We start from the raw sequence: 25,602 nt of genomic DNA, 5'->3' as shown, positions 1-25,602 counted from the left end.
GTACGTTAATTAGAGACACTGGCTAATTCCGTCGTATTCGACTTGTCGCGCTATTATGATGTCCGCCTCTTCGAGTAATCTGTAGTTGATATTATGACGTCATTTATATTTCTGCACGTAATATTCATGGACCTATAGCAAGCTCTGATGTAGAATCGATATAAAAAATAAAGAGCGAGTTAAAAAGGCGGGTGGGTGGGGGCTAAGGAAAAACAGCGCACCACGGATTTCGTCGCTCGAAGCGACAAAGCAGCGGGGAGCAGCAGAGTTGAGCCAAGCGTCACAAAGATGAATGACAGCAGCGGAAGTGGAGCGCTGGAAGAATGCGGCCCATTGCGAGCGGCCGCCATGCAGTGATCTATACTGAACAAGAACATCGCGCGAGAAAAGGAAAAAACAGACTCTTAGCGAATTGTTGCGGAAAGTGGATTCGACGCGGCGAATGAAAATTCTTTTTGTAATTATTAGTGCTGTTAGTCTTAGAAGCCGGAAGACAGCATGCGTTTGCTGGCGTATGTATACGCTAATGGAGGTGTATCTTGACGGCTAAAAACGCGAAAGCGCGGAGTTGACGGCGAAAAAGAGGGTGAATTTCATTGTCGGAGAAGCGTAAAGAGAGCTTGCAAGAAAAAAAAAAGTGAAAAGGGGACCCATAAGGTGTTTCGAGATGCTGCGGCACGTTGCTGAAAAGCGAGCAATCGCGTTTCGCGAACCGACAGTTTACGCTCGGTTTGTCGCTTTCGAGATCGGCTTGTTGGGGGGCGTGACTTCCGAAGCTAAGGCGAGCGTAAGCGTTTATGCGCGCCTTATAACAATACAGTTTTTTTTTTCTTTCCGCGCGACTTCATGCGCGTCATTCTACGGTTTGTTCCAGTGCTTGCGCGCGACCCTGCGCGCGCTCTTATATTGCTAAGGTTGTTGAACTGTGTTAGTTGCCTTTTCCGAATGCGATGAAAGGTCGTCGAGGAGGCGACGGTGTCTTCTCTGTTTGCTAATGCCGCTTTTCACTCGTTAAGCGGTTGTCAGCTGTACTGCTTGTCAGCTATACGCTGGTTATGCGAGATAACGTGGTTTTATGTCGGTCGGGTTCTCAGAAGCAAGCTGACATAGGGCGGAGTTTCGTTACCTTGCTGTCTTTCTTGGTATCGCATAATTAAGGGCGCTACGAAATCTTTCTTTCTTTCTTTCTTTCTTTCTTTCTTTCTTTCCTTCTTTCTTTCCTTCTTTCTTTCTTTCTTTCCTTCTTTCTTTCTTTCCTTCCTTCTTTCCTTCCTTCTTTCCTTCTTTCCTTCCTTCTTTCCTTCCTTCTTTCTTTCCTTCTTTCTTTCCTTCCTTCTTTCCTTCCTTCTTTCTTTCTTTCCTTCCTTCTTTCCTTCCTTCTTTCCTTCCTTCCTTCCTTCTTTCTTTCCTTCCTTCTTTCTTTCCTTCCTTCTTTCTTTCTTTTTTTCCTTCTTTCTTTCTTTCCTTCTTTCTTTCTTTCCTTCTTTCTTTCCTTCTTTCTTTCTTTCTTTCACCTTCGCGGTGCCATCATGCCGTGCGAACATTGGCTAACTTAAACAATGAACCAATCAATAAAGGCGGCTACCAGATGTTATCGATATTACAGAAGCTATAAAACCGCACGGCAAAATCGGTCCCGTGAACTTCTCGAACGTCTAGATTTTTCGACCGGATCGCATGAAAGCCATGTATCTACTTTGGAGTGAAAAGACGGAATATATTGGCATAATTACACAAGACACTGGCTACACCACGCATCTGAAAGGTGCAAGCGACAGATTCGACGTTTCGTCATTCTTACTTTTGTTTTCCTTTTTTTTTTCTAATATTCACATTCTGAAGCTCCCAAATGCTCTTGCTCTTTTCGGATGTCAACGTCAGCGTGGCGATCGGCGCCACTGCAGTATTGAAGTATACACCAGTGCATTCGTAACTAGAGGAATTAGGTTTTGATGTTGGAAGTATAAATTGCGATACGCGTTAGACTATCGAATAATTGGTGTCCATATATTCGGTAACGAATTGGCTTATTTCTCTTTTTATTTCGGTCACATATGTTGCCCTTAGCATAAGTTAAGGCTATATTGTATTTAGAAGGAAAAGGTTTTATATTTTGCCGAGCACGAAATCTGTTTGAAAAAAAAAAAATGGGGCAGCTAGGCACTAGTGGTGCAAAGACTGAGGAAAGGGCGGATGTGGTGGCGTTCTCTTCCTCATTTCCCTCCTTCTAAACCTCACTTCTCTTTCCCAACCCTTGCCAATAACAATATCGCCCGATAGCACGAAGTGGCCAAGTGATGCTCATCTGCGGACATATCTACTAGCACGAACTAACGCACCAACTAGCCCAACTCGCTTCTCTAATAATGATGCTCATCTGGTATCGTCGAGGTGGTAAGCGGCAACGGTTAGTTATCAAGCAGTAGTGATTGGTTATCGATTGGCTATTTATCGGTATTACACGTGTATCCAAGCTCAAACGAGCGTAGCCATGAGTGTCGCGGCATTTTATAGGCATTATTAGGTGTTGATTGGGCGGCATTTTCTATGAATTATTGGGTATTGATGGGCCATCAAACAGTATTTATTGGCTATAAGGCGGCATTACACATGCATCCAAGCTCAAGCGATTATAGCCATGCGTTTCATGGCATTTTCTATGAATTATTGGGTATTTATTGGTTATCGATTAGTACTGATTGTGCATCGATTGGCCATCGATCAGTATTAAACGCGTATCCGAGCTCAAGCGAGCATAGGCATGCGTCTGGCGGCATTTTCATAAGTTACTGTCTGTTGATTGCTTATCTATCAGTATTGGTTGGCTATTGGTTACGTATCGATCGGCATTAAACGTGTCATTGCAGCGCTTCCTGGACGCAGTGCGACAAGCTAGAGTTCCTTGCTCCTGTTTATGGTTTAAGAAAGAAACAGATAAGCACCACACATAAGCGGTCCATAAGCGGTCCTGCGCATAAGCGGTCCACTCGTGCACATAAGGCGTATAGGGTGTTTTTCGTGACCAAGTTGTGATGCGGCGCGCCTTCACTCAAAGTTCGCCACTTCGTTCGGGGCTTGAATCGATGATGAACATCTGAAACTACGTGAGATTATCGGCTTTTTAAAAAAAAAATTACAGTGCATGCATTGTATTCTTACGCCCTACAACTTTTACATATAAACAACTGCTCTCAGTTTCATAATAAAAAAAGCTGACAAGATTTTGTTACTTAGTCTTTTCAAGGTGTCTTTAGCAGTGGCAGTGTAGTATTTGTGCCTTGTTCGTGTGCGAAGACGACAGGTGACTCTCGCATAGCATTTTTATGAAAAATGTGTATTGACCGAAAAAAAAAAAAAAAAACACCCTCCCTCTAAACAGCGAAGAAGCATCAGTGTCGTGTCTGCGCGCTACTTTCCTGACATCTCTGTACTTAATTTTCGTGCTGTCTCAATTCATTTGTCCGTTTCTCGCTGCTTTCTACCAGACCGCAATTTAAGAACGTCTAACTCTTTCACTTCAAATTAATACCGCGCGAAACCTGAAATTCCCGCGACCAAAGCGGCAATTCAGCAATGACTGCGACGTTTTACTTTGTACAAATGCGGCTACGACGGCATTGGCGCGCATACTTTTGCCGAACTTGCCCTAATATAACCTGGCGTGCAGCGACATTTTCCGGCAGCGACCGCCTCATTATTGCGAGTAGGCTGCGTTCCCCAATTTGTTCCTGCGGTTGTAGCACGTGTAATTGTATCCAGGAGTTAATATTGCGGACGAGTAATTAACGCTGCCGCTGTTTGGAGCGGATCACCGCTGCCTTCTCCTTTTATGGCTCTGCATATGCGTGTTTCTTTCCGTCTTATGAATCGCTGCGTGTCGTTAGGTGTGTAACGGTGGACCTATTTGTGGCGCATATTGAAATTAGCACATGACGCCTCCGTGTGCGAGTGGGTTTTGCGTTCGCGTACCAGGAGTGTAAAGAAAAACGATGTCGCTCCATGGACTCACTTGTCAGGTTACAGATAATTTTATCTACACGCAATTTTCACGGACGTCACATCGGGGGCTGAAACGCAGACGGAAGCATTCCCAAAACCTCGCAGGCAATCTGCCGCTGTCCCTAAAACGAAAAGTGTTCAATCATTGCATATTGACAGTTCTAACGTATGGGGCGGAAACTTGGATGATAACAAAGAAACTCGAGAAAAAATTAAGGACCAAGCAGCGCGCATTGGAGCGGGAAATGGTATGCGTAACATCAAGAGATCGGAAGACAGCAGAATGGGTCAGGTATAACAAGCAGGGGTAGCAGAAATTGTAGCTTACACTAAGCGAAAGATATAGACCTGGGCCGGCCGCGTAATTTATGTATTTTTAAAAATTTTTACATACTGCAGCCCCGTTGGGGCTATTGAGGGAGTGGGGTTTACGCATCAAGTGGAGACAAAAAGTCACGACATGGCAATTCACGAACGCCTCCTGGTAAAGCATTGCAGTGTACAATTGTTGAGGGGGGAAAAAGCTGTATTTGAACATATGAGTTCTAGTTTGAAGTGTTAAAATATTTCGTTTGTAGGAGCAACGAGTAGAGGAAGGGTCAGCAAATTTCACATATCTGTCCAAACAATTGAGGCGTGACGAGTTAATTAGAGAATGCAAAAACTTTAAACATTCAGTGGGGCGACGCGTTGACGAAAGGGTAAGGTTGAAGGGACACTAAAGGCAAATAACAACTTATGTCAGAGTGAAAGCTCAATGTATGACAACTTCTAAAACGGCAATATTATCAACAGCAGTGCCCTACTTACCGAGAAATTGAGCTAAATGTATCACACGAAGAGCGTCACGAGTGGGACATTTTCGAAGTGATCCCGATGACGTATGAGAGTCTGCATACAATAAATCACTAGTAATCAAACTAGCAGCAATAAAAAAGAACCTTCCGTGCATCAAAAGACGTAATAAAATGCTGTTTGTTCGTTTCCGTTTGATTCATGCAAAAAACAACTTCTGTGGCGTTGCCATGGGGAACGGCGCACGTGGTTCAAAGGTTCCGTTTTCGCCGAACTGCGCTTCGCCCGGCGCCCTGCTTAGTAGTAGTATCTTTTATTTTCTTGTTATACAAGAAAAAGGAACAGAGGCAAAAGGCATTTTATACGCCTGACAAGGGCCTCTGTACCCGAAGTTCGCAACACATGCACAATAGAAAAAAAAAGTTTTGACACATCATAAAAAACCACATGAGCGCTAACAAAGAAGTACTGCAATCAACACAACCAACACATGACACGCTTAAGACACTGCAGATACGCAAGTCTTACACAGATAAATAAATAAATAAATAAATAAATAAATAAATAAATAAATAAAACTAGAACAGAAAATTCGATGCATCGTGTAACCACATGAACAATAATAATAATAGAAAAAGACATTATCTGTTAGAAAAGGAACCGTGACTCACTTTCCGTACACAAGCAAAAAAAAAAAAAGAAAATTCATACCACGATGACACTACAAGGTTTGAGCAATATTGTCTAGTGGTGATAAGTTATTTCATTTTTCAATATAATTTTTTTAACTTGTTTTTTAAATGCCTCTAGAGAAACATGAAACTGTATGCTATTAAATTCATTAACTATTTTCATTGATTGGTATTCTATAGTTTGCTTTCCATAATTTGTCCTAGTTCTGGGTAAACGCTTGTAAATTCCTTCTAGCAGGATAACGTTGCTGATTTTCTTTTGGTTTATACCACTTATTTTTGTGTACCTCTTGTAGTAGCTTGAAATAGTATATTTGGTTTGCCCTTAACATGTCGTGCTTATAAAAGAGCACTGAAGTGCGAAAACAGTCTATTCTACCATTGTAATTTTCAAAAATACGAAGTATTTTCTTTTGTAGCATTATAAGTCTGTTGTAATTTTTTTGTTGTTGTCGTCCCCCATACTAGTACACCGTAAGAAAGTCTCGAGTAGAAGAGGGCATTGTACAAATTTTTCTTTAGCCACAGAGGAATAAGTGATCCAATTCTGTATAGGCATCCTACCGTTCTCGCAAGTTGCTTAACTAAACCATTAATGTGAATATTCCACGTCAAGTCTTCACTGAACCATACCCCGAGAAATTTTTGGTGTTTTTCCTGCTTTATAGTGTTCCCGTCAAAGCTTATCTTTATGTCATATTTGACATGTTTATTTAATGGGCGGAATATAATATATGTCGTCTTCTTGGCATTTAACTGTAGCTTGTTTTGTTTAAGCCAGTTTGAGAGTGATGTCATATACTCGTTTACGTTTTTTTCTAGCGTTTCTAAGTGTCCTGATGTAAAAAATACGTTTGTGTCGTCTGCGTACATAATAAGCTGTGGGGATTTTGGTATGCATACAATATCATTTACATAAAGCAAAAAAAAGTAAAGGGCCCAATATAGAACCTTGCGGAACTCCTTGGGCCAACTGTAAGTGACCTGACGTAGCTGTTTTCATTTGTACTAGTTGGTACCGATTATGTAAATAGTTTTGCAAAAGCTTAATGGCAATCCCGCGTATGCCGTACCGTGACAGTTTCCGTAATAATATGTCATAATGTATCGAATCAAAAGCCTTTTTTAAGTCCAAGAATAAACCAAGCGTAAATTTCTTATTTTCCATGTTTGCAATTATCTGATCTTTTATAATCGTTAATGCTTGCTCAGTAGATTTATTTTTCTGAAAGCCATATTGATGTGTTGTGATAATGTGATACTTGTTAAAAAAGGATAACAACCTGTCGTGAATAACGCCCTCAAAAACCTTAGATAATGTCGTAAGTACAGATATTGGTCTATAATTTGACATGTTGTTTATGCCACCGCCTTTATAAATTGGGGTTACCTTTGCAACCTTTAACTGTGCTGGAAACACGCCTGTTGTCAGTACAAGATTTACTATGTAAGCAAGCACCTCAGATATTAGTGCACCTATCAGCTTTAGTTCAGCGGCGGTGATGTCATCTATACCTGGGGCAACATTGATTTAAGTTTATTTATTAGGTTAGATATCTCAGCACTGTCAGTGGGAAGCATAAATATAGAATTCTGCATCGCTGCCGTACCTTCGAAACAAGAGTCGTGTTCGCTTTCAGAGGAACTACTGTACGCGCCCGCATTGACGAAATGACGATTTATAGCATTGGCAAGAGCCTCGCCGCGCAGCACCACGTTTCCTTGCTGTATTTCTGTGATATCATATCTTGCTTTCTTTCTTCCAGTAAGCGCATCAACCATTTCCCAGACCTTTCTTGGGTTATCATATATGTTCTCGAACTTTTTCTGATAATATTCTCGTTTAGCTTTCTTTAAGTCTGATGTAAGTGCGTTGCGGTATTTTTTGTACACTTTGAATGCTTCGGGATCTCGTAAGCGCAAAATTTTTTTAATAAGGTCATTTTTCATTTGAATACGTTTATAAAGTGTGCTGTTTATCCAAGGTTTCCGGCAATTTTTTCTCTTTCGGAAGGACGCTTGTTCTCTAGGAAATGCCGTGTCGTAACAGTGACGTAATAAACTCAGAAACCCATTGTAGGCCTCGTCAGCGTCTTTTATCTTGTATATTTCACTCCAATCTAGTGATTTAACCAGCTGAAAAAATAAATTTTTACTATCGTTATTTATTTTGCGTCGGACGAAGGTTTCCTTCTCTTGCTTTTGGCGTTTCGATGGTATGGGTATAAAAGAAAACACTGGCAAATGATCGCTAAGATCACTTGATACGATACCGCATATGGTCTCCGATGGGTTTGAATTAGTGACACATATGTCGAGTAATGTTGCACTGTGTATAGTCAATCTAGTAGGAGAACATATGTGATTTGTACAACCAAATGAAGAAAGCAATGTCTCAAAATGTGCAGCGGAAGTATCTTTTGCAGCAAGATTAATATTTATGTCCCCCATAATAATATAAGAAGTGTTATGAAGTAATGGGGAAGATAGCAATGAGTCTAGAAATTCTAAAAAACGTGTTTTATGCCCTTGAGGCGGCCTATAAACGACAATTGCTACAAGCTTATCCAGTTTTACAGCAAGGCATTCAAAATCTGCTGTGATTACCGACAGTTCTAATTTTTCATAAGCATATTTTTCTTTTAAATAAATTGCGACACCACCTTTTCTATCAACGCGGCACAAATGCTCAGACCGATATCCAGGAAAACAAGGGACATCACTATCATCGGTTAACCACGTTTCGGAGAACATAAGCATATCAAAGTTTACTGCCGCAGTTTCTAGAAAAATGCTTATGTCATCGATTTTACTTCTAATACTTCTGGCGTTGACATGTAATGCAGAAAGCAAGTTCGTATTTCGTGGACAACACGATTTTATATCAGAAACATTGTAGTATTTAGGAATTTCACTGAAAACACTCATAATGAAAAACGATGAACAAAGCAGGTACACAAAAGATAACCAAAATCAGCACATTTTTTGTATGTCATCATGACAGGTGACATGAATTACAGCAGAAGATTCATCCCTACGTGCAAGCACTCTACCAGCAGAAGTCCAGACGAACTTCCAATTTTTTTCTTTTTTCCTTTGGATGGCGGCTGAAAGCAGCGCCTTGTTCGCCTGAGTTGTTCATTTACAAAAATGGCAGTCCCTGGGCTAAGACCAAGAGTTGAACTGTCTAATCTCCTCTTTCTGCATTTTGCCAGGAAATCGTTCCTTTTACTACGCCTTACGAACCGAACAACAATGTTCTGGACTGTAGGTTTCTGTGTGCGAACCCAGTGACAAACATCAATGTCCGACGTGTCGATGGTCTCGCCCACACTTTCCCCAATCTTTTGGAGAACAGTGAGCGCATCACGACCAGGCGGTACTCCCTTTATTTCTGAGTTATTTGAACGCTGATGCTGTTCTAGCTCGTCACACTTCTTTGACAGGCGCTCATTTTCTGCCTTTAGTTTCCTGTTTTCAATAAGCAGTTCCTTCATTTCTTGCCTTAATGTCTTAATATCTTCTGCCACATCTTTAACATCATTGCACACATCAGAGCAAAATGACGCTCCTTCCTTCAGTTCTTTAATTTCTACCCGGAAATCGCGTTTGAAGTTTTCAAACGCCTTGAGCAGGTCACGTAGCTCTTTAGAATCTGTAGTATCTTTTCCAGAGCCCTTACTTCCCATTTCCAAAATCTCAGGTACAATAGCAATGACGCTATGTTCGGCAGCAGTGCACTCCTACGCCAGAGAAACAAATTAACCAAGCCTCACCTGCAAAAGCAGTAGGTTGAGTGTCAAACGTACGTCTTCCTTGTGCACTGCTGCCAAACTAAGCGAGCCGCAGGATTCCACCGTCTTTTCTAGTTTTCGCCGTCGCTCCCCCAGTGTCAGCTGACCAGATTGGACCGTGCGCTGAAATGGCTGCGCAGAAACACCGAAGCGATGCCCGGGGTTCCAGCGTGTCCTTGTTTTCTTGAAGAAACCGCGGTCTTTCCACGAAGCTCAGCAAGGCACAGGCCGATTTACAGGAAAATCTGCAAAAGCAGTAGGTTGAGCGTCAAACGTACGCCTTCCTTGTGCACTGCTGCCGAACTAAGCGAGCCGCAGGATTCCACCGTCTTTTCTAGTTTTCGCCGTCGCTCCCCCAGTGTCAGCTGACCAGATGGGACCGTGCGCTGAAATGGCTGCGCAGAAACACCGAAGCGATGCCCGGTGTTCCAGCGTGTCCTTGTTTTCTTGAAGAAACCGCGGTCTTTCCACGAAGTTCAGCAAGGCACAGGCCGATTGACAGGAAAATCTGCAAAAGCAGTAGGTTGAGCGTCAAACGTACGCCTTCCTTGTGCACTGCTGCCGAACTCAAACTTTGCTCACGCGGTCGCGTCTCAGTGGTAGTTTCGGGATCGCGTACTGCCGCGTGTGTTTTCCGCGCTCGTGAAAGTGACTCTGACAGAAAGTTCGACAAAATGCCGCATGCAACGACGCCGGCACTACGAGCCCTCAGCAGCATACCGCGTTCATCGGGGCTCAAGTCGCTGAATTGGAGCCCAGCCAATGTATCGTTGTCAAGTTCTCCGTCCACATCCATTGCGGCGATTGCGGCAAGCTTCGATGGCTTCGATGGCCGTTGTTGCTGCTGTGGGTCCCGCTACTTTCGCTCTGCTGCTACTAGTGTCGGCGGCCGCGCAGTAAAGGTGGGCAACGTTGGGCACCGCGGCAGCAGTGACGTATGAAAGTCTGACTTCAGGCGGGTGATCTGAAGTGTGCTAACGCGACGCGGACCACTAAAACGTGATTTTATTTCAAAATAAGCACTTCCTTGACATAAATGTAGCACTACGAGGTTTCTGGACTGTTATTTCAACAATCAACGTCGACTTATTATTTGCCTTTAGTGTCCCTTTAAGACTAGATAGGTTAAAGGGAGACGAAAAATATCTGCCGTATCTACGGCATATAAAACGAACGGCTTTAGACTGTACGACTCAGTCTTGTGAGTACCAGTTTTTCTGAAAAAGGATCTCTACTGTAAGAATCGGCGAGATTAATGTTTTATAAGTCAGTAGCTTGGTATCTTGTGGAACCACTCGAAGTGTCCGTTGAAGATGGCCGATCTTTTTTAATGATTTATTGCGTATTGTTTCAATATGTTTACTCCATGAAAGGTTGTGGATGAAAATGAGTCCCAGATATTTATATTCCCCTACATTTAGTAGTACACAGTTATTGGAAGAGTGTGAGAAAGAAGAAGGTGGTGGGAGCCTTGTAAATGGCAAAGACAATGCAACAGGGGCATATATGATGCCATATGCATTTATATAAAAGACACAAAGAGACTACCATATTAATATTATAAGCAGAAATATATAATTTCATTCCCTTACTTAAATTTCAGTATTTGCTTATTTATTTATTATATTATTTAACACTCGTTTAATTAACATTTCATTAAAAAATCAAAATTACCTCTAGCATTTTTGCTTTACTATAAATTATCTTTTTCGCATATTCCTTTTATTTTATTTTTTCACTAATTCTATTGCCGCACGCTTCGTGGCCGATCCCCCGTAGTGGGTTGAGCTATTCCCCTAAGTAACCAACCAACCAATAGTTTTGCTGAAGTTAATATTCATTTGCCAAGTGTTACACCATGAGCAAAAGTGTGAAAATGCGTCGTCAAGAGCAAGATGATCTTCAGGAGAGGCAATTTCATGATATAGCGCTCAAGTGTCAGCGTAAGAACGCATATTAACAGCTATGTTCTGTAGTAAGTCGATAATGTAAAGCAGAAAGTGAAGAGGGCCGAGAACTGTCCCCTGGGGAACACCGGAGGAAACATTAGCAGCATGGGAGTCGCCCCGCCACGGCTGTCTAGTGGTTATGGCGCTCGACTGCTGACCAGAAGGTCGCGGGATCGAATTCCGGCCGCGGCGACTGCATTTTCGATGGAGGCGAAAAATGTTTGAGACCGGTGTACTTAGATTTAGGTGCATGTTAAAGAACCCCAGGTGGTCGAAATTTCCGGAGCCCTCCACTACGGCGTCGCTCATAATCATATCGTGGTTTTGGGACGTTTTAAACCACAGATATCATTACTCGCAGTATGGGAGTCAGAATTGTTATGGGAAACATACTGAGAACGGTCAGTGAGGAAGCTAGCTGTCCAATCAACAAGTTTAGTATTATTAAGGATGAGGCTAAATTTGTGTAGAAGTTTGGGGGGAACAACAGTGTCAAATGCTTTCGAAAAATCAATGAAACGTGCATCAACGTGTGAGCCAAGAGCTAATGATTTAGCAATGTCATGAGTGAATTCAAGTAGTTGTGTTACGGTTCGAACACCACGACGAAAAGCATGTTGACAATTACTAAATCTGATGTTAGCTTCCAAGTAGTCCATTGTATTATGTATGATATGTTCAAGCATTTTACAAGAGTAGGAGGGTGGTGAAGCAGGAGTAGTAAGAAGTGCAGGAAAGACATATCGTGGTCGCTTAAAGCAGCGGAATGGACATAAAGGAAAGGAAAAAGACTCTGAGGACAGCAGCGAGTAAGGTGAAGCGAGCAAATAAAGAATTTCGCAGGGATAAAATGCAGTCAGCTTGCGCAACATAGGGCAAAAGGAGATCTCTGGGAAAGGCCTTCGTCCTGCAGTGGGTATAGACGCAAAATAAGCTGAGAATGATGATTATGATGGTGATGACAGCGGGTATTCACGTATGCAATGGGATGTCATTGCCAAAACGTTTACCGGCTGCACGCGATGTCTACGTCGGTCACCGCGCGCAGCAGTCATGACGGTGTGCTCTGCTGTCGGCTACATCGCGAGGAGCATGTCGACTGTACAGAGGGCACAAAGAAAGCCAGGCACAGGACTGCATGGCTTGCCAAAAGTTGCAACTTGTCAATGCGAACACATAAGAATGCCGTGCGAGCAGCGTCTCGTATAGCCTGGATCAATCTAACAGAGGAGACCCTTCTGAAACATTCGAATGTTAAACGATATTGCGCCTACGACAGTTTATCGATTGTTTCACTTGATGATTACATTAAGAAGAATGAACTCATTCTGTACTAAGGGAACCTTTTCTGACCACTTATATAGTACGACCAACTGGCCGCTTATATAAGTACGACCGACTAGCCCAAGTTTCAGTCTTATTACACTTATATAAGTTATAGAATTTGTTAATGCTCACTTGAGTATATCTCTCATTAGAGTAACTAACTTTTTACTCGAACCAAAACTCGAAAGTGGCTCTACTTTGCGTGTTCACGTTCGCATCCTTCAGCGGCGTGAAATGCTGTAAATGTCGGATGCAGATGGTAAAACCACTTTTCTTATCCTAGAAACAGCCTTCGGTAACAGCACACATCGTGGAGATAGGAGTGTGAAAGACGCGGTTCGAGAAGCGAAGAAAAAAGAAAAAAATCACTGTTTCACTGCGAGGGCGAAGCCATGAATGCGATAGCAACAAATTGTAATGTTATAAAAAGTCAAGCTGGCAGCTAACTCTTTTGGATCCGGCCTTGCGTAATGCTAGAAAACGCTAGTGTAAGAGAATACGGCCGCTCCAGGGAGTTAATCGGTTTTCGCACAGTCTATTCGCGTTGAGAGCACAGCACGTATAGAAGGGTATATGAGCCGTCTTCTGATGCCTGCCGAGATAGCGCGCGCGCCAGCGATCGTGACCGCTCCCTTAGTATCAAAGTTCACAGTTGTTGCTCGAGCGCCGCAGCCCCCCTCCCCCTTTTCCCTCAGCGTCCATGCCCCTTCGCCCGAGCAAAGACTGGTCGGCTCGGTTCATTTCTGCTTCAGCTGTGTTCGTCGCCCCCGCTCGCGCACTTTTACCCGCGGGTAGAACATACGATGCGCGGGGGTGATGTTATCGATTTGGACTTAAACGGAATGTGACGGCGACGGCAAAAACCCGTCGAGAGTGTCCGTATAATTTCTATCGCAATGAAAGCCAGTTCGTGTACGAGTAATTCTGTTCTGAGCCACAGCATTTTGCAGAAACCGAGTTATGAGAAGATCTTGCATGCACTCTTAAAATTTATGATACAGTTACTTGTCGGGCCAAATGTATAGTGTGGTTACTTCTTGCTGCGTCATCTGTACTGTCCAACCTTTTATTTCTGCGCCGGCTGTGTGTTATTCGCAATGCCCATAGACTGTCGCGCCGCCAAGCGGAATTCAGGAGCGTCCTCTCGAGGAGGGTTAGTAGACGATAAAATGGCAGCACTACGCAGTCGCTCCCTTGTTCGGCTGTGCTAACCTCAGTGTTAACGCGTTGGCAGTACGACTTTGCATGTTCCCTGCATCAGTGAACAAACCGGGCCCTCCGTGACACGAGAAATCTGATTCGTTCTTGCGAGACGCGAAGTTTTCGTGAAAATACGTGACAACTCGCGCTTTCAATGCTAGCCCACAGCGTACGCATACTATATCAGCTTCGCGAGGCTTTCTGTAGCCACGTAGGTTAGTTAAATGTTATCGTCTGACATATTCAGTTGAAGCTAACCCTGTTTTACTTGCATATAGCATTGGTCAGTGTTTCTTGTAGTGCATGCATTTCATAACACTGTACGCGGGAGGTCACGCGGGCTCGCGATGTGCTCTTGTGTAACTGAGCGATCTCAAGGTGGCGACACATTAAAATAGGGCCTCTATCCTTTGTCAGCAAAGCGCTCTTACGAATCGTGCGAGCGACGTTTCAATCATTCGAGGACGCGTCTGCTCGACGCCTTTCGTGGAGAGTGAACGCTTTCCACGCCGTCCTTTGCCAGTGTGTTGGTTTCATAGCCAGCGCTGCGCCGCGTGTTTTTGTACGTTTGTTGATAAGTGGCAGCACACTGCAAGCTATTTGCTTGTTGACCGGTCTGAGAGCAAAATGTTCTCCGCGCCCAGACGTCTCTCTAATTGTAAACGTGGTGACGCGGAGTGGTCGAAGTCGTTCGGCGGAGGAAATTCTTCAGATTGCATTCAGTAGTGATGCTGAAAGAAACCATCTTGACGACGAGGATTTTTCACTGGACGTAGAAGACTGTGAAAGCACCGAGATTGACAGCGACGATGAACGATCAGCTGCTAACTCGAGAAGCGAGTTGCACTTCACGTCCCCTTGTGCGTTAATGTTCTTTCACGCTCGTAAGTCACTTTGATTGTATTTAATGTATAATATCCTTGAGCGAGATCAAAATAAAAGCATAGTTCCTCTTGTGCATAGCATGTATCACAATTATTGTGGATATTATGGAGCGCCGCATGCCGCCAACACGCTCGAGCTCGACCAGAGAAGCGAAATGGTTAGAGCGTTGGAACGTGCAGTCACAGCCACAATCCACGCCTCTCGGCTAACTTCTTCGACGTTGCGAAAAATACGTGAGCATTCTTTTCGATATTCATGTTTCGATCGTGCTGATCGAGCCTGCAACATGCGAGTGAAGTGAATAGCACACGGCTATAGTCTCAGCATGGCTGTGACACAACTACTGAATGGGATGTTAAATGCCTGTGTTCCGTTGAAGACGTAACTCCGCGTTCCCGACTGCGCAAGTAATGACGACGGCGTATTATGTTTGCAAACCATCACCACGGTAAACGTGCGGTCCCGTGCAGCAGCGATGGCGCTACTCGCTGGCGGCCTACTACTGCGGCGAATCCGTCAGGCAGGCTCGGTACGTATACTACCTCGGAGTGCCGTTCAGCTCATACGTCAATTCTAGTTCATGCAGTTTTATGTAGCACGCACAGGATTTCGCAAAGCATCGTTATGCATGGTAACGGAGCTGAAATACAACCTTTCACACCGCAGCAAATAATTAGGTGGCGAGTACTTAGCACTTTCCATAGTTTGGGAAAGTATTTCAGTGCCATATCCAATTCAGCGCAGCTCATGACTTCATCTGGTGAAAGTGGCACGGGCCGTACGTCCGCGCGTACTATCTGTTCCTATGCTAACAAACGGGTTGAGCCTCCTCCTGGCGCCATCTTGAAAAGCACGGCGCGCCACCTATAGTTCGTGGGCATTGCGAATACTTTGTTGCGCCGTTATATATGGTGTGATTACTCGCTACGGCAACTTCACTGTCCCTGCCTTCATATTGCACCAAGTGTATGATACTGCTACCTGGCGTGGCAACTGTAATGACCTGCTTTCTTTCTGCGGTGGTTAAACAAACCCACACACACGCACGCACGCACGCACGCACGCACGCACGCACACACGCACGCACGCACACACACACGCACGCACGCACGCACGCACGCATGCACACAAATAGTGGAAGCCAGATTTCATATCGGCCTGAGAATTTTCGAAATCGTTTGTGACGTTCTTCCTAACTCGCATTTTTTCTCTTCCGACTCGCTCTCTTTGTGCGCTGCCTGGGAAGTTCATCGCCAACTTCAAAAAGTACATTAACGCTATTCTCGATTTCATCGTGATATCGCGCTTAGTATTGCACTGACGGATGAACAATGGTCAATAGAAGCAACAAAAATAGGCGTACTCTCCACGGACGTGTACATTTTGTTGTTTTTATTTGTACTCTGTTCCATCAGTGTAATACTAAGAGCAGCACAAAAATGAATGTCTATAAGAAATATCTTGGTTCATGACTTTATTAAACTACTGTCAAAAATGTCTTGCGACTGCTACAGTGCGCTGAATAAAAGCTATCACGTTGTAACAACCATACGCCGATGGCTGCATGGTGTGTAAAACTTTTGTTATTTGCGACGTGCTCGGTTTTATTGCCAAGCACATCGCTCCGCTCCTACTTCCGGACTTGGATATCGGAGCCCATTGGAGGATTGAAACTGGAGGCGCTTCCGTTTCTTTGCGGGCTTCTATGTTGATGAAACGGACGAAGCCCCCCCCTCCCCCCCTATCGCACACGCACATACAGACGCTTCTGATATCGATTCTCTTGACCTTATGCAAACTCGATAAATTAGCTATATCTCTCGCCGTCTGCGATATGCCAAGGGCGTGATGAAGGGAAGGCGAAACGACAGACTAGGCGAAGTTTCCCCATATGTTTGTCTGAGGCGCGCTGGCGTACGTACCTGACTTTTATTAGTCCTAGGACAGCCGAGCCTGGCCTTATGCCGCGCCCTTGGCCGGCTACTAAGGGAAGTGCGAAATTAAAAGGCCTGCCTGCTCTCTGGCTTCCAGTTCGTTTAGTGGAAGCGGCCTCGTTTCTGACGGGTGCGCTCGACGGCCACGCGCTTCCCTGTTGCGAAGTCCACGCGAAGGAGACACACCGCTATAAGCTTGGCGATAATTAAAGGAATGTTGCAGAGTACGTGGAACGGTACTTCGGTTTTTTTTTTCGTTTTTTTTTTTTTTTGGCTCCCTCATTGGGGACAGGTAGTTACGCGTTCACTTGGCCGCCGCGGCTACTGTGCAGTTTGTTGGCCGCCTCGAAGCGGCCAATAAATTGTGCCTCGTGTTCCTTGTCCGTCTCCGTAAAGTGTGCGCTGATTTTGCCTTATGAGGAACAAACAAATAGCTAGAGATGTGTTAATCCCGCCTCGAAGACTGCTCGCAGCCGCGGTTTACACTTATGGCTGGCCAAGGAACATCGATATCCATGGTTTTAAGCGCATTGTCAGCGCGGATACGTCAAAAAAAAAAAAAAAAAACTGAACTTGAGGCGGAAGGACGCGATAGTTGTTAATTCATTCGCGTTTGCTTAATGTGGCCTGCGCTTAATGTGACCTGTGTTAATGACAATGCAAGACCTTTCTATAATATAATGATAATTGCTGGGGTTCAACATCCCGAAACATCGATATGATTATGAGGAACGCCGTACTGGAGGGCTGCGGCAATTTGGGGTTCTTTAACGTGCACCTAAAGTACACGGGCCTCGAGCATTTTAGCCTCCATCGAAAATTCGATGGGACATCAGTCGAGCGCCATAACCACTAGACCACCGTGGCGGGTCGTGCAAGACTTTATAAACAGATGGAAACGTTTCTATGTGGCTGGAATCTTCCCTAATCAGCCTATACATTACGGTTGTGTTTTAACAGCGAAGCTGTTAAATAAAGCTCGAGGTAAAACGGATGACCACAGAAAAACTGTGACATGAGCGGGTATGTGCCACAGAAATTAGGCAAATCCCACTACTCACCGCTGGTCCACTGAAAATGAAAGTTTGCGTACTCACGATCTAAAGGCGAGCGTCGTAACCACTCGGCTATCCAGGCACGCTAGCAGGTCATAGCATAGCCTTGTATAGCATATAGTATAGCAAGTAGGCGGGAAAGGGAATTGAGGGCGAGAAGGAGGGAAAGGAGGAGGGGAGAGTGTAACTCATAGAAAGGGGAAGAAAGAGAGAAAGACAGAGAATCAACGAAAGAGAGAGAAACGTATAGCATACAAAGACAGAGAAAGAGATAGAAAGAAGGTAACGCGTTAGCTGGAAGACTTGAGGATCGATCAGATTCGCTGTGCCGTGCTTTGCGCGACATAGTGCAAAACTTCCCGCATTTTTTTCCTAACTATTTAATTTGAGCTGAGTAAGTAACAAGCGCTATAATTTGAGCGGTGTCTGTGGAAGGTATGTCCGAAAGGGGCGTTACAAAGCATTCGAAAAGATTTATTTCTTTACGGCTAGCCACGTCTACGTCGTGCGGCTCCTCCTGCTAGGTTTAAACGAGAGCCCGCGAAACATCAGAATAGCCGACCCTGCTTCTCGGTTCCGCGGAGCAGCAGTGGTGCCCTCTTTAAACACGTTGCAAAGGAACTAAACGTTCTCTCCGCCAATGGCGCGCAGGGTATTTAATTTTGTGCGGCAACGAAGCGAGCCTCGCATCTGAGCTCCCAAACGTTTCTGACAGCGCCACGGAGGCTGTCGAACGTAAATTGTACAAAAAAAATAGAGAAAAAAAGAAAGATTTGAGCGCGCACTCTTAATTTCCGGTGAGCTGTTCGTAAATAATGACATACACGTAGCAGTGACCTCAGTGAAAGGCGACACGTCATATTTGTGCCTGAAACAGTCGAATGCACGAGCAAGATTTAGTTACGTTCGACGCTCCCTGGAAAGAACAATCAAATTTCTTTGCGCAAAACTACACAAAGAAAATACAAGATTTCCTCGCTCTGCCAAGTACTTTTCGTAGTTTTGCGCAAAGAAAGTTGATCATGTTTAACCAACTAGCCCATTTGTCAAGTTTTGCTTGAAAGAAGCACGCTGTCAGCGTATGCTAGCGCTACAGTTGCGTGCAGAGTCGCGTGCAAAACGAATGCTCTAAAACCGTTTGCTGACACTTTTCCTGTTAATATAATTGTTTGTTAATCATTTCAAGTTTGTGAAGAAAATAATAATAATAATAATAATAATAATAATAATAATAATAATAATAATAATAATAATAATAATAATAATAATAATAATAACCATTTTGCAGAACCAGCGTGCATCTGGTATACGATGCGAAACAAACCTGTCGTAAAGAAGTTGAGAAAAAGCTACATGCAGACACTTATGAGGCTTGGAATTGTCTTTCTTTTTTCTTACTTCGACGTGTAACCTCATGCAACGTATTACACCGCACAGATCAGTCTCTGTGTGCTACTTTGTTCACAAGCTATGCCGGAATGCATCCACCAGCTTAGATGGATATGCCCTGACGTCGGCGATGTTTGATCCTGGTCGCGAGAAGAGGGAGAGCAAGAGATTGATAAGAGCCTAGGCAGTAACCAGGTTATGAATGAGCGGCCGGCTTCTATGCACTGAGGCAGGCGGTAAGGTCGCAGAAGATGAAAACAGAAGAAGAGAAAGAAATCTGTCCGCACACGGTAGTCGTTCATTTAGTGCAGATGCCTATACTGATACACTTGCGCTTTTATGGAAATTCGGGCTAACGGCGGCTGTCACCAGGGTCGATGAACGGTGTTTTTCCTAAGGGGACGGTGGTAAACGCTGTCGAGCGCGGCGCTATGGTTTATTTCCTTTTCTTTTTTTCTTTTTTTTTTTAGTGCGCAGGAATGACGACAAATCGCACTGAATGTACATGCGCCGTCGTTTTTTTTTCTTTGCACCTACATACTCGGCATTATGAATTTGCGGTCGTTCCATTGTGGAGGTGGCAATGTTATGCAGAGGCGCGCGCAGGTAAGTTAGTGTGTGCCGCGTCTTTTCTACCCTTCGTGTCACAGTGGCACATGCCCGTTCCTGGGAGCAGGCTAGGAATGAGCACATGTGCTGTGCTCTGAGAATGCATGGGTTAGGCCAAATATTGAGGAAGTTGAATGAAACCGTCAAACATAATGCGCTACTCTGTTAAGCGGCATGTCCCCCTCGGTGGTACAATGGTTACGGTGCTCGGCCGCTGACACGAAAGTCGTGGGTTCGATTCCGGCCGCGGCGGTCGCATTTCGACGAACGCGAAATGCTGCAGGACCGTCTACTGTGCGATGTCAGCGCACGTTAGAGAACACCACATGCTCAAAATTTCCGGAGCCCTCCACTACGGCGTGCCTCATAAATCATATCGCGGTTTTAACACAGAATATCACAGGTATTCTTGTTATGCTAAGTGGTATGTGGGCATTAGTGTCACCTATATATGAGTCACGTGCTACGTGACGCCAACAGGCAGAAAAAAGAGTGTTCCACACTCGCCGCCATGGCTGCGACCGGCGCTGACTAACACTCCTAGGTTTAAATGTACATATATACCCCGTAAAGTGGACGGGAGGATGACCGCCGCCGTAGCTCAGTGGTAGAGCATCGGACGCGTTATTCGTAGGTCGCAGGTTCGGTCCCTGCCGGCGGCAAGTTATCTTTTCGTCCACTTTACTTTCTTCACTTTTATATTCTAAATACTACAGATAACACCTCCTGTACTTTCTTTGGCGTTATTGTCTGTTAGTTCAGATTAATATTGAGTGTAAGAAAGATAAACGAGCCCTTAAGAATCATCTCCTTTCCTATATATATATATAGGTCGCGGGATTGAATCCCGGCCGCGGCGGCTGCATTTTCGATGGAGGCCAAAATGTTTGAGGCGCGTGTACTTACTTAGATTGAGGTGCACGTTAGGGAACCCCAAGTGGTCGAAATTTCCGGAGCCCTCCACTACGGCGTCCCTCATAATCATATGGTGGTTTTGGGACGTTAAACCCCAGATATTATTATTAAAGAAGGGCGTTGCGGGTGACTAGCTTGCGGGGCTGCTTGAATAAAGGTGAAACTGAAAATTAAACATTCGTTCATATACGTGCGCCATCATGATGAAAAAGCGGCTTTACGCGCAGTTGACATAACACCTGACCTTCGTAATGTTGAATACAATTCCACGAATACACTGTTCTTAATTGTGCAACTCGCACGCGTCGTCGGTACAGCTTCCGAGGTCGCATTGACACATTGCCGTTTCCGCAACCGACGTCTTTCTTGATATTCACTGACTCCGATCAGCGATAGCTTGGACAGGAGTTTCACTCTGCTGTGTCTATAGTTTTTCAACATGATGCAAAACTCCACTTAACTCTTTCGAGACCGTGCGAAAACTGGCAACATTTTGTATGTTTCAGTAATTATTTTTGGTACGAATAATATGATTGATACTGTAATATTATATATTAATATGAAGCTAAGGGACTGCATATTTTAATGGTATTACTTTGAGAAATTCATATTAAGGTATAATATGCAAGAATATTTATGAAAACTAGATTTATTGAACATTGCACAGAATATTTTTAACGTTATGCCCCCAACATGAAAGAAAAAAAACGAAAAATGATCTGAGATATACAAAATATTTGGTCGACAGTTTTCTATATTAGAGGAAAGTTTGAATGACTTAGCTCAAAAAGCGTATGAGTTACAATTTTTTTTTGTCTACCCAGTGAAAACTGCATTATTCCATCAGGTTACACGGTTATACTTTTTCCCTCTACAAAATTTTCAAACACAGCAATACAATCAACATAATTGAGAAGAAAAGTAAATTTGCTATTGAGCCATAGGTATTTTATCAAATTATGCTAAATAGCAGGACAGAAAAAGAAATCTGGTACCAAAAGGTAGCACTGAACATGGCACCAAAACATCCTAAAGCCTGGCTTCACCGCACACACTAAAACTACTGTGAACTTATAAGCTTAAAAAAGCCTTCACACTTCAATGCCTAGCACTGTAGAAATAGGTAGAACCATGTCTGACAGCTCCAAGATGTAAAAAAATGTCGGTGTGCCACTAGGCAAAACAGGCGTTACAAGTGGCATTGGTCCGGTCGTCATGTTTCGTGATCTCATAGCACTTTTTGTACTTTCTCCGCTTCGTCCATCGGTAGGACTTGTTCTGAATGGACTTGTTTTGGGGACGTGTGGTTGTGGAAGCTCGACAGTACCCTTATAGAGCGACAGGAAAATGAAATTCGCCATCTCTGCGGCTGTGACAATTTCCCAAGAACCATCGTCCTCGGCATAAGACTGCTTCTACAGGATTTGCAACAATGCATACTAATTTTTGTAAACACAAATCGCGTTTGTTACTTTCGCTGTGAAAAGATGCCCAAAGCGCCGATTTTCCTTGTGACACATGTCGCTTCACTGCGCAACACTACTCTGACGACACGGCCGGGCGCTCTTCTTGGGCTGAACATTACTCTCTACTGGCTGAAGATGATGTCACCAAATCTTCACCATATACTGTTGAGACACTACAAATAGAAGATATAATAGTACCAACATCATCACGACATTTCAATTGGAGTAAAAAAAATCGATGTGCCAGAAAGCGTAACGCACTTATCAACACCTGACTACGATCCGGGCTCGTTGTATGGTTATTTATCATCCGAACTAGATTTCCACGATTCGACATCATCGTCAGAGTCACTTCTGCTAGAAACAGCAGAAAAATTGCTTACAGACGCAACAGAATGGTACAAGGAACAACATTTGTGAGAAGGTCTCGCTACCGTTTCGTCTGCCATTTTCGCGAACAAACCAAGGGAACCGCTATCTTTGAGTCGCTGTTTAGAATTGCTGCCGCTCGGAAAAAAAAAAACTAACTATGCAGCAAACAAAAACATGAGTGCTTACAGAATGTGCTAGATGGTGCAGCTAGTTGATAAGAGCGCCCGTACTTTTAAATTCTCGTTCAGCGCGTTCGGGTCACCGTTGACCCACGTTCTATAGGCGCGGTCACGACGGAGTTAATTCGCCGAGCTTTACTCAGCCTGTCGAGTTTGCACATGAAATCGGCGATATCTTGTGTGGCCGTTCCATTGAACAGGCGCGTATCCTTCCTGCAGAATATTCACTTTCTCTTGAAAAGCCGCGGGTGTGGTTCAGAGGTTACAGTGTTCGGCTGCTGAACCGAAAGACACGGGTTCCATACCGGCCGCGCCGGTCGCATTTTGATGGAGGCGGAATGCTGGAACACCCGTGTACTTATATTTATGTCCCCGTTAGAGAAACCTGGGTGGTCGTAATTGGATACGACGTGCGTCGTAATCATATAGTGGGTTTGGCTTGTAAAGCCCCAGCTATTATTTTTTATTGCTCTCTCGATAAAGGTAATAGGTGTGAGAAAAGCATTTTATGCCATTCCGACGTGTTCTTTAAAGATGGAACGATGAAAACCACGCAAGAAGGACGGCGCACAGCACTGGCGTAGCTAGGCATAGGGGGCTAAGGGTCCGACGCCTTCTCCGCCCCTCCGTTGGATTTTCTTCAGATTTTATATGGATACATCACGCACACGGACATAAAAATAAATATATTGGTGTCGGAAGCCCCCCCCCCCCCTCTCTCTCCCCTCGAAATACTATCGTGGCTACGCCCTTCGCGAACCGAACAGAGGACAGAGGCTTGGCGCGGACAGAGGCTTGGCGTTCACTTTAGCTTGGAGCTAAAGTGAACTAGTACACTTTACTGAAAGTTCAGTGTAAGAAGACGGTAGCGCCCTCATATTTTCAGCGTTCTTTTTATTCACTCGGGGCGCTTGCCGCGGCGTCCGTTGGACACTCCCTCATTGTAGTATACACTCTATTACGACTATGCCACCTTCCTTTAGTTAATTGACTCATTCATTCATTCATCGTATAAGTTATCATTGCCACTTCTTACTGTGAGGTCTGCGCAAATTCCCGGGTCTCTTGTGTTCTGCACCGTCCCCAACTGGCGATTCTCCAGTGTTGGGGGATGCTGGGACGGCACGTGTGGACCTTAGGTGTCTATGCCTGCGAAGTTGAGTAGTGCGTTGTGTGTTTTGAACCAGCATTGTAATAACGTATGTTCATTGTTCATGTCTATACGAGCCACTGCTGCAAGTAGTTGTAACTTCATAGCTTAGTTGTCAGCTTGTTAAAAAGAGGTAGTGTTTTAATGTCCCGTTTCCTTGCATTTCCTTGCATTAGTTGTGTCCTGATTGTTTCGTGACTTGTGACACACCGATTTTTTTTTCTTTTTTGCAGGTAAGTCTGTGGCCCATGAGCATGCCTGAGCAGCTTCCCAGTGCGTGTTCAAGGTTTCAGGTACAATCGTAAGCCTCGTTTCGTCGTGCCATGTCGGCGTCACCGCCTAAATAATTCGTTTCGTTGGTTTGGCCCTTCAACGTGAACAGTGCGACGTTTGCAATGTCATATCGGTGAAGTTGTGAGCTGCTTCCATCAAGCATGGTTGATGTATGTAATGCCGTATACTGTTGCTGTCAATAGTTGATTCGGCAACCTTCTTGGCTGGGGACTACGATATCAATGGTTCAACTGTAAACGTATAGACTAAGACGCGTTCTTAGGCTAGTTGGTGCATGGTCTGACAAAATTTTGGAGGCACAAAGGAACAGGGCAAGAAAAGGACGGGATGGTCCCGTCTTTTTTTGTCCTGTTCCTTTTTGCCTCCAAAATTTCGTAAACGTATAGTTCGGGTTAAAATTGCACAAGCTGAAATATGGAAGGGCGGTGCATGCTATACCTGCGAGAGGCGTTAATATAACGTGTTTAAGACACCACGACTGGCTGTCTCAGTCATGATCTAAAGGAAACAAAAAAAAAAAAAACGTGGTACGGCTGCTGTTCATTTCTTTTGTTCCCACTTCTCGGCAAGCGAACGCTCTGTATGTCACGTATGTGCCGGAACGGCACCAAAGTTTTCGATTGCCTACAGCACGACAGGAGGCCGGTTGTTCGCCTTGATGGAAGCCTGAGGGTCTGTCGTCGTCGTGCTTCTATACCTTTCTTATTTTCGCTAATCTGTGAGCGCTCTGGACTCGACGAACGCAGCACCAAATTTAGATCAGACTTAATCTGCTCTCAGACGAGAGCTGAATGCAGGCGGAAGTGGCATGACTCACTATAAATCCACTCTCTTCGCCGCCTAAGCGGGTGGCGGCGAGCCCGATTGGTCTAAGGGCCATTTTTTTAGCCATGGCGAAAACGCGACGTTTCCAGGATGTTACCGCTTTACTAAAAGCTGCACTTTAATAATTAATATCTGGGGTTTAACGTCCCAAAACCACGATATGATTATGAGAGACGCCGTAGTGGAGGGCTCCGGAAATTTCGACCACCTGGGGTTCTTTAACGTGCACCTAAATCTAAGTACACGGGCCTCAAACATTTTCGCCTCCATCGAAAATGCAGCCGCCGCGGCCGGGATTCGATCCCGCGACCTTTCGGTCAGCAGTCGAGCGCCATAACCACTAGACCACCGTGGCGGGGCTAAAAGCTGCACTTAGACTGCACTATATGTAAACATCTGGTTGCAAATTCAGAATCGTGGCAGAGCGTCGGCAGGTGTTCTCATCCATGCATTCACAAGCTACCCCGTGCTTCTCGACAAAACTCATAGCCTCTACATAGATGCGTTTCTCAAGAGCCAGATTTCGATAAAGACTGCCGAGGAGACGGGAATTAGCAGAAGGTGCCACAGTTGGCGTCTCCCAACATGTCTCGCTTTTGCATAACCAGGAACATCCATCGCCGCTACCTGCGTGGCCTCTTATTAAGGCGAACGCCTTATACGTCTCACGCGAAGGTGGCCTCGAGCGAAAAGCCGCTGTTGACTCGAAATCCCACAGAAAAAAAAGAAGACGAATTGAGGGCGTGAGCTGTGGGCTCATTTTGTCTTTGCGAA

The 25,602-nt window shown here is 44.5% G+C and overlaps 1 protein-coding gene and 1 non-coding gene across 2 annotated transcripts in view; one reads left to right on the top strand and one right to left on the bottom strand.

The window, feature by feature from the left end:
* Positions 1 to 23,965, top strand: part of LOC119399101 (glycosyltransferase 25 family member) — a 493,406-nt gene extending 469,441 nt beyond the window's left edge. The window contains exon 9 of the mRNA XM_037665918.2: positions 23,943 to 23,965. Coding sequence (XP_037521846.1) covers positions 23,943 to 23,946 — 4 coding nt within the window. The 3' untranslated portion in view covers positions 23,947 to 23,965. The remainder of the gene's footprint in view (positions 1 to 23,942) is intronic.
* Positions 23,966 to 25,110: 1,145 nt separating this feature from the next.
* On the bottom strand, positions 25,111 to 25,183 carry Trnas-gcu (transfer RNA serine (anticodon GCU)). Its single transcript has one exon. It is a non-coding gene; the product is annotated as a tRNA-Ser (tRNA).
* Between the last annotated feature and the right edge of the window lie 419 nt (positions 25,184 to 25,602).

Source organism: Rhipicephalus sanguineus, chromosome 1 (assembly GCF_013339695.2).
Source record: "Rhipicephalus sanguineus isolate Rsan-2018 chromosome 1, BIME_Rsan_1.4, whole genome shotgun sequence".
Classification (NCBI taxonomy): Eukaryota; Metazoa; Arthropoda; class Arachnida; order Ixodida; family Ixodidae; genus Rhipicephalus; species Rhipicephalus sanguineus.
The sequence above is the reverse complement of the archived record's forward strand: the minus strand, read 5'-3'. Positions and strand labels throughout refer to the sequence as shown.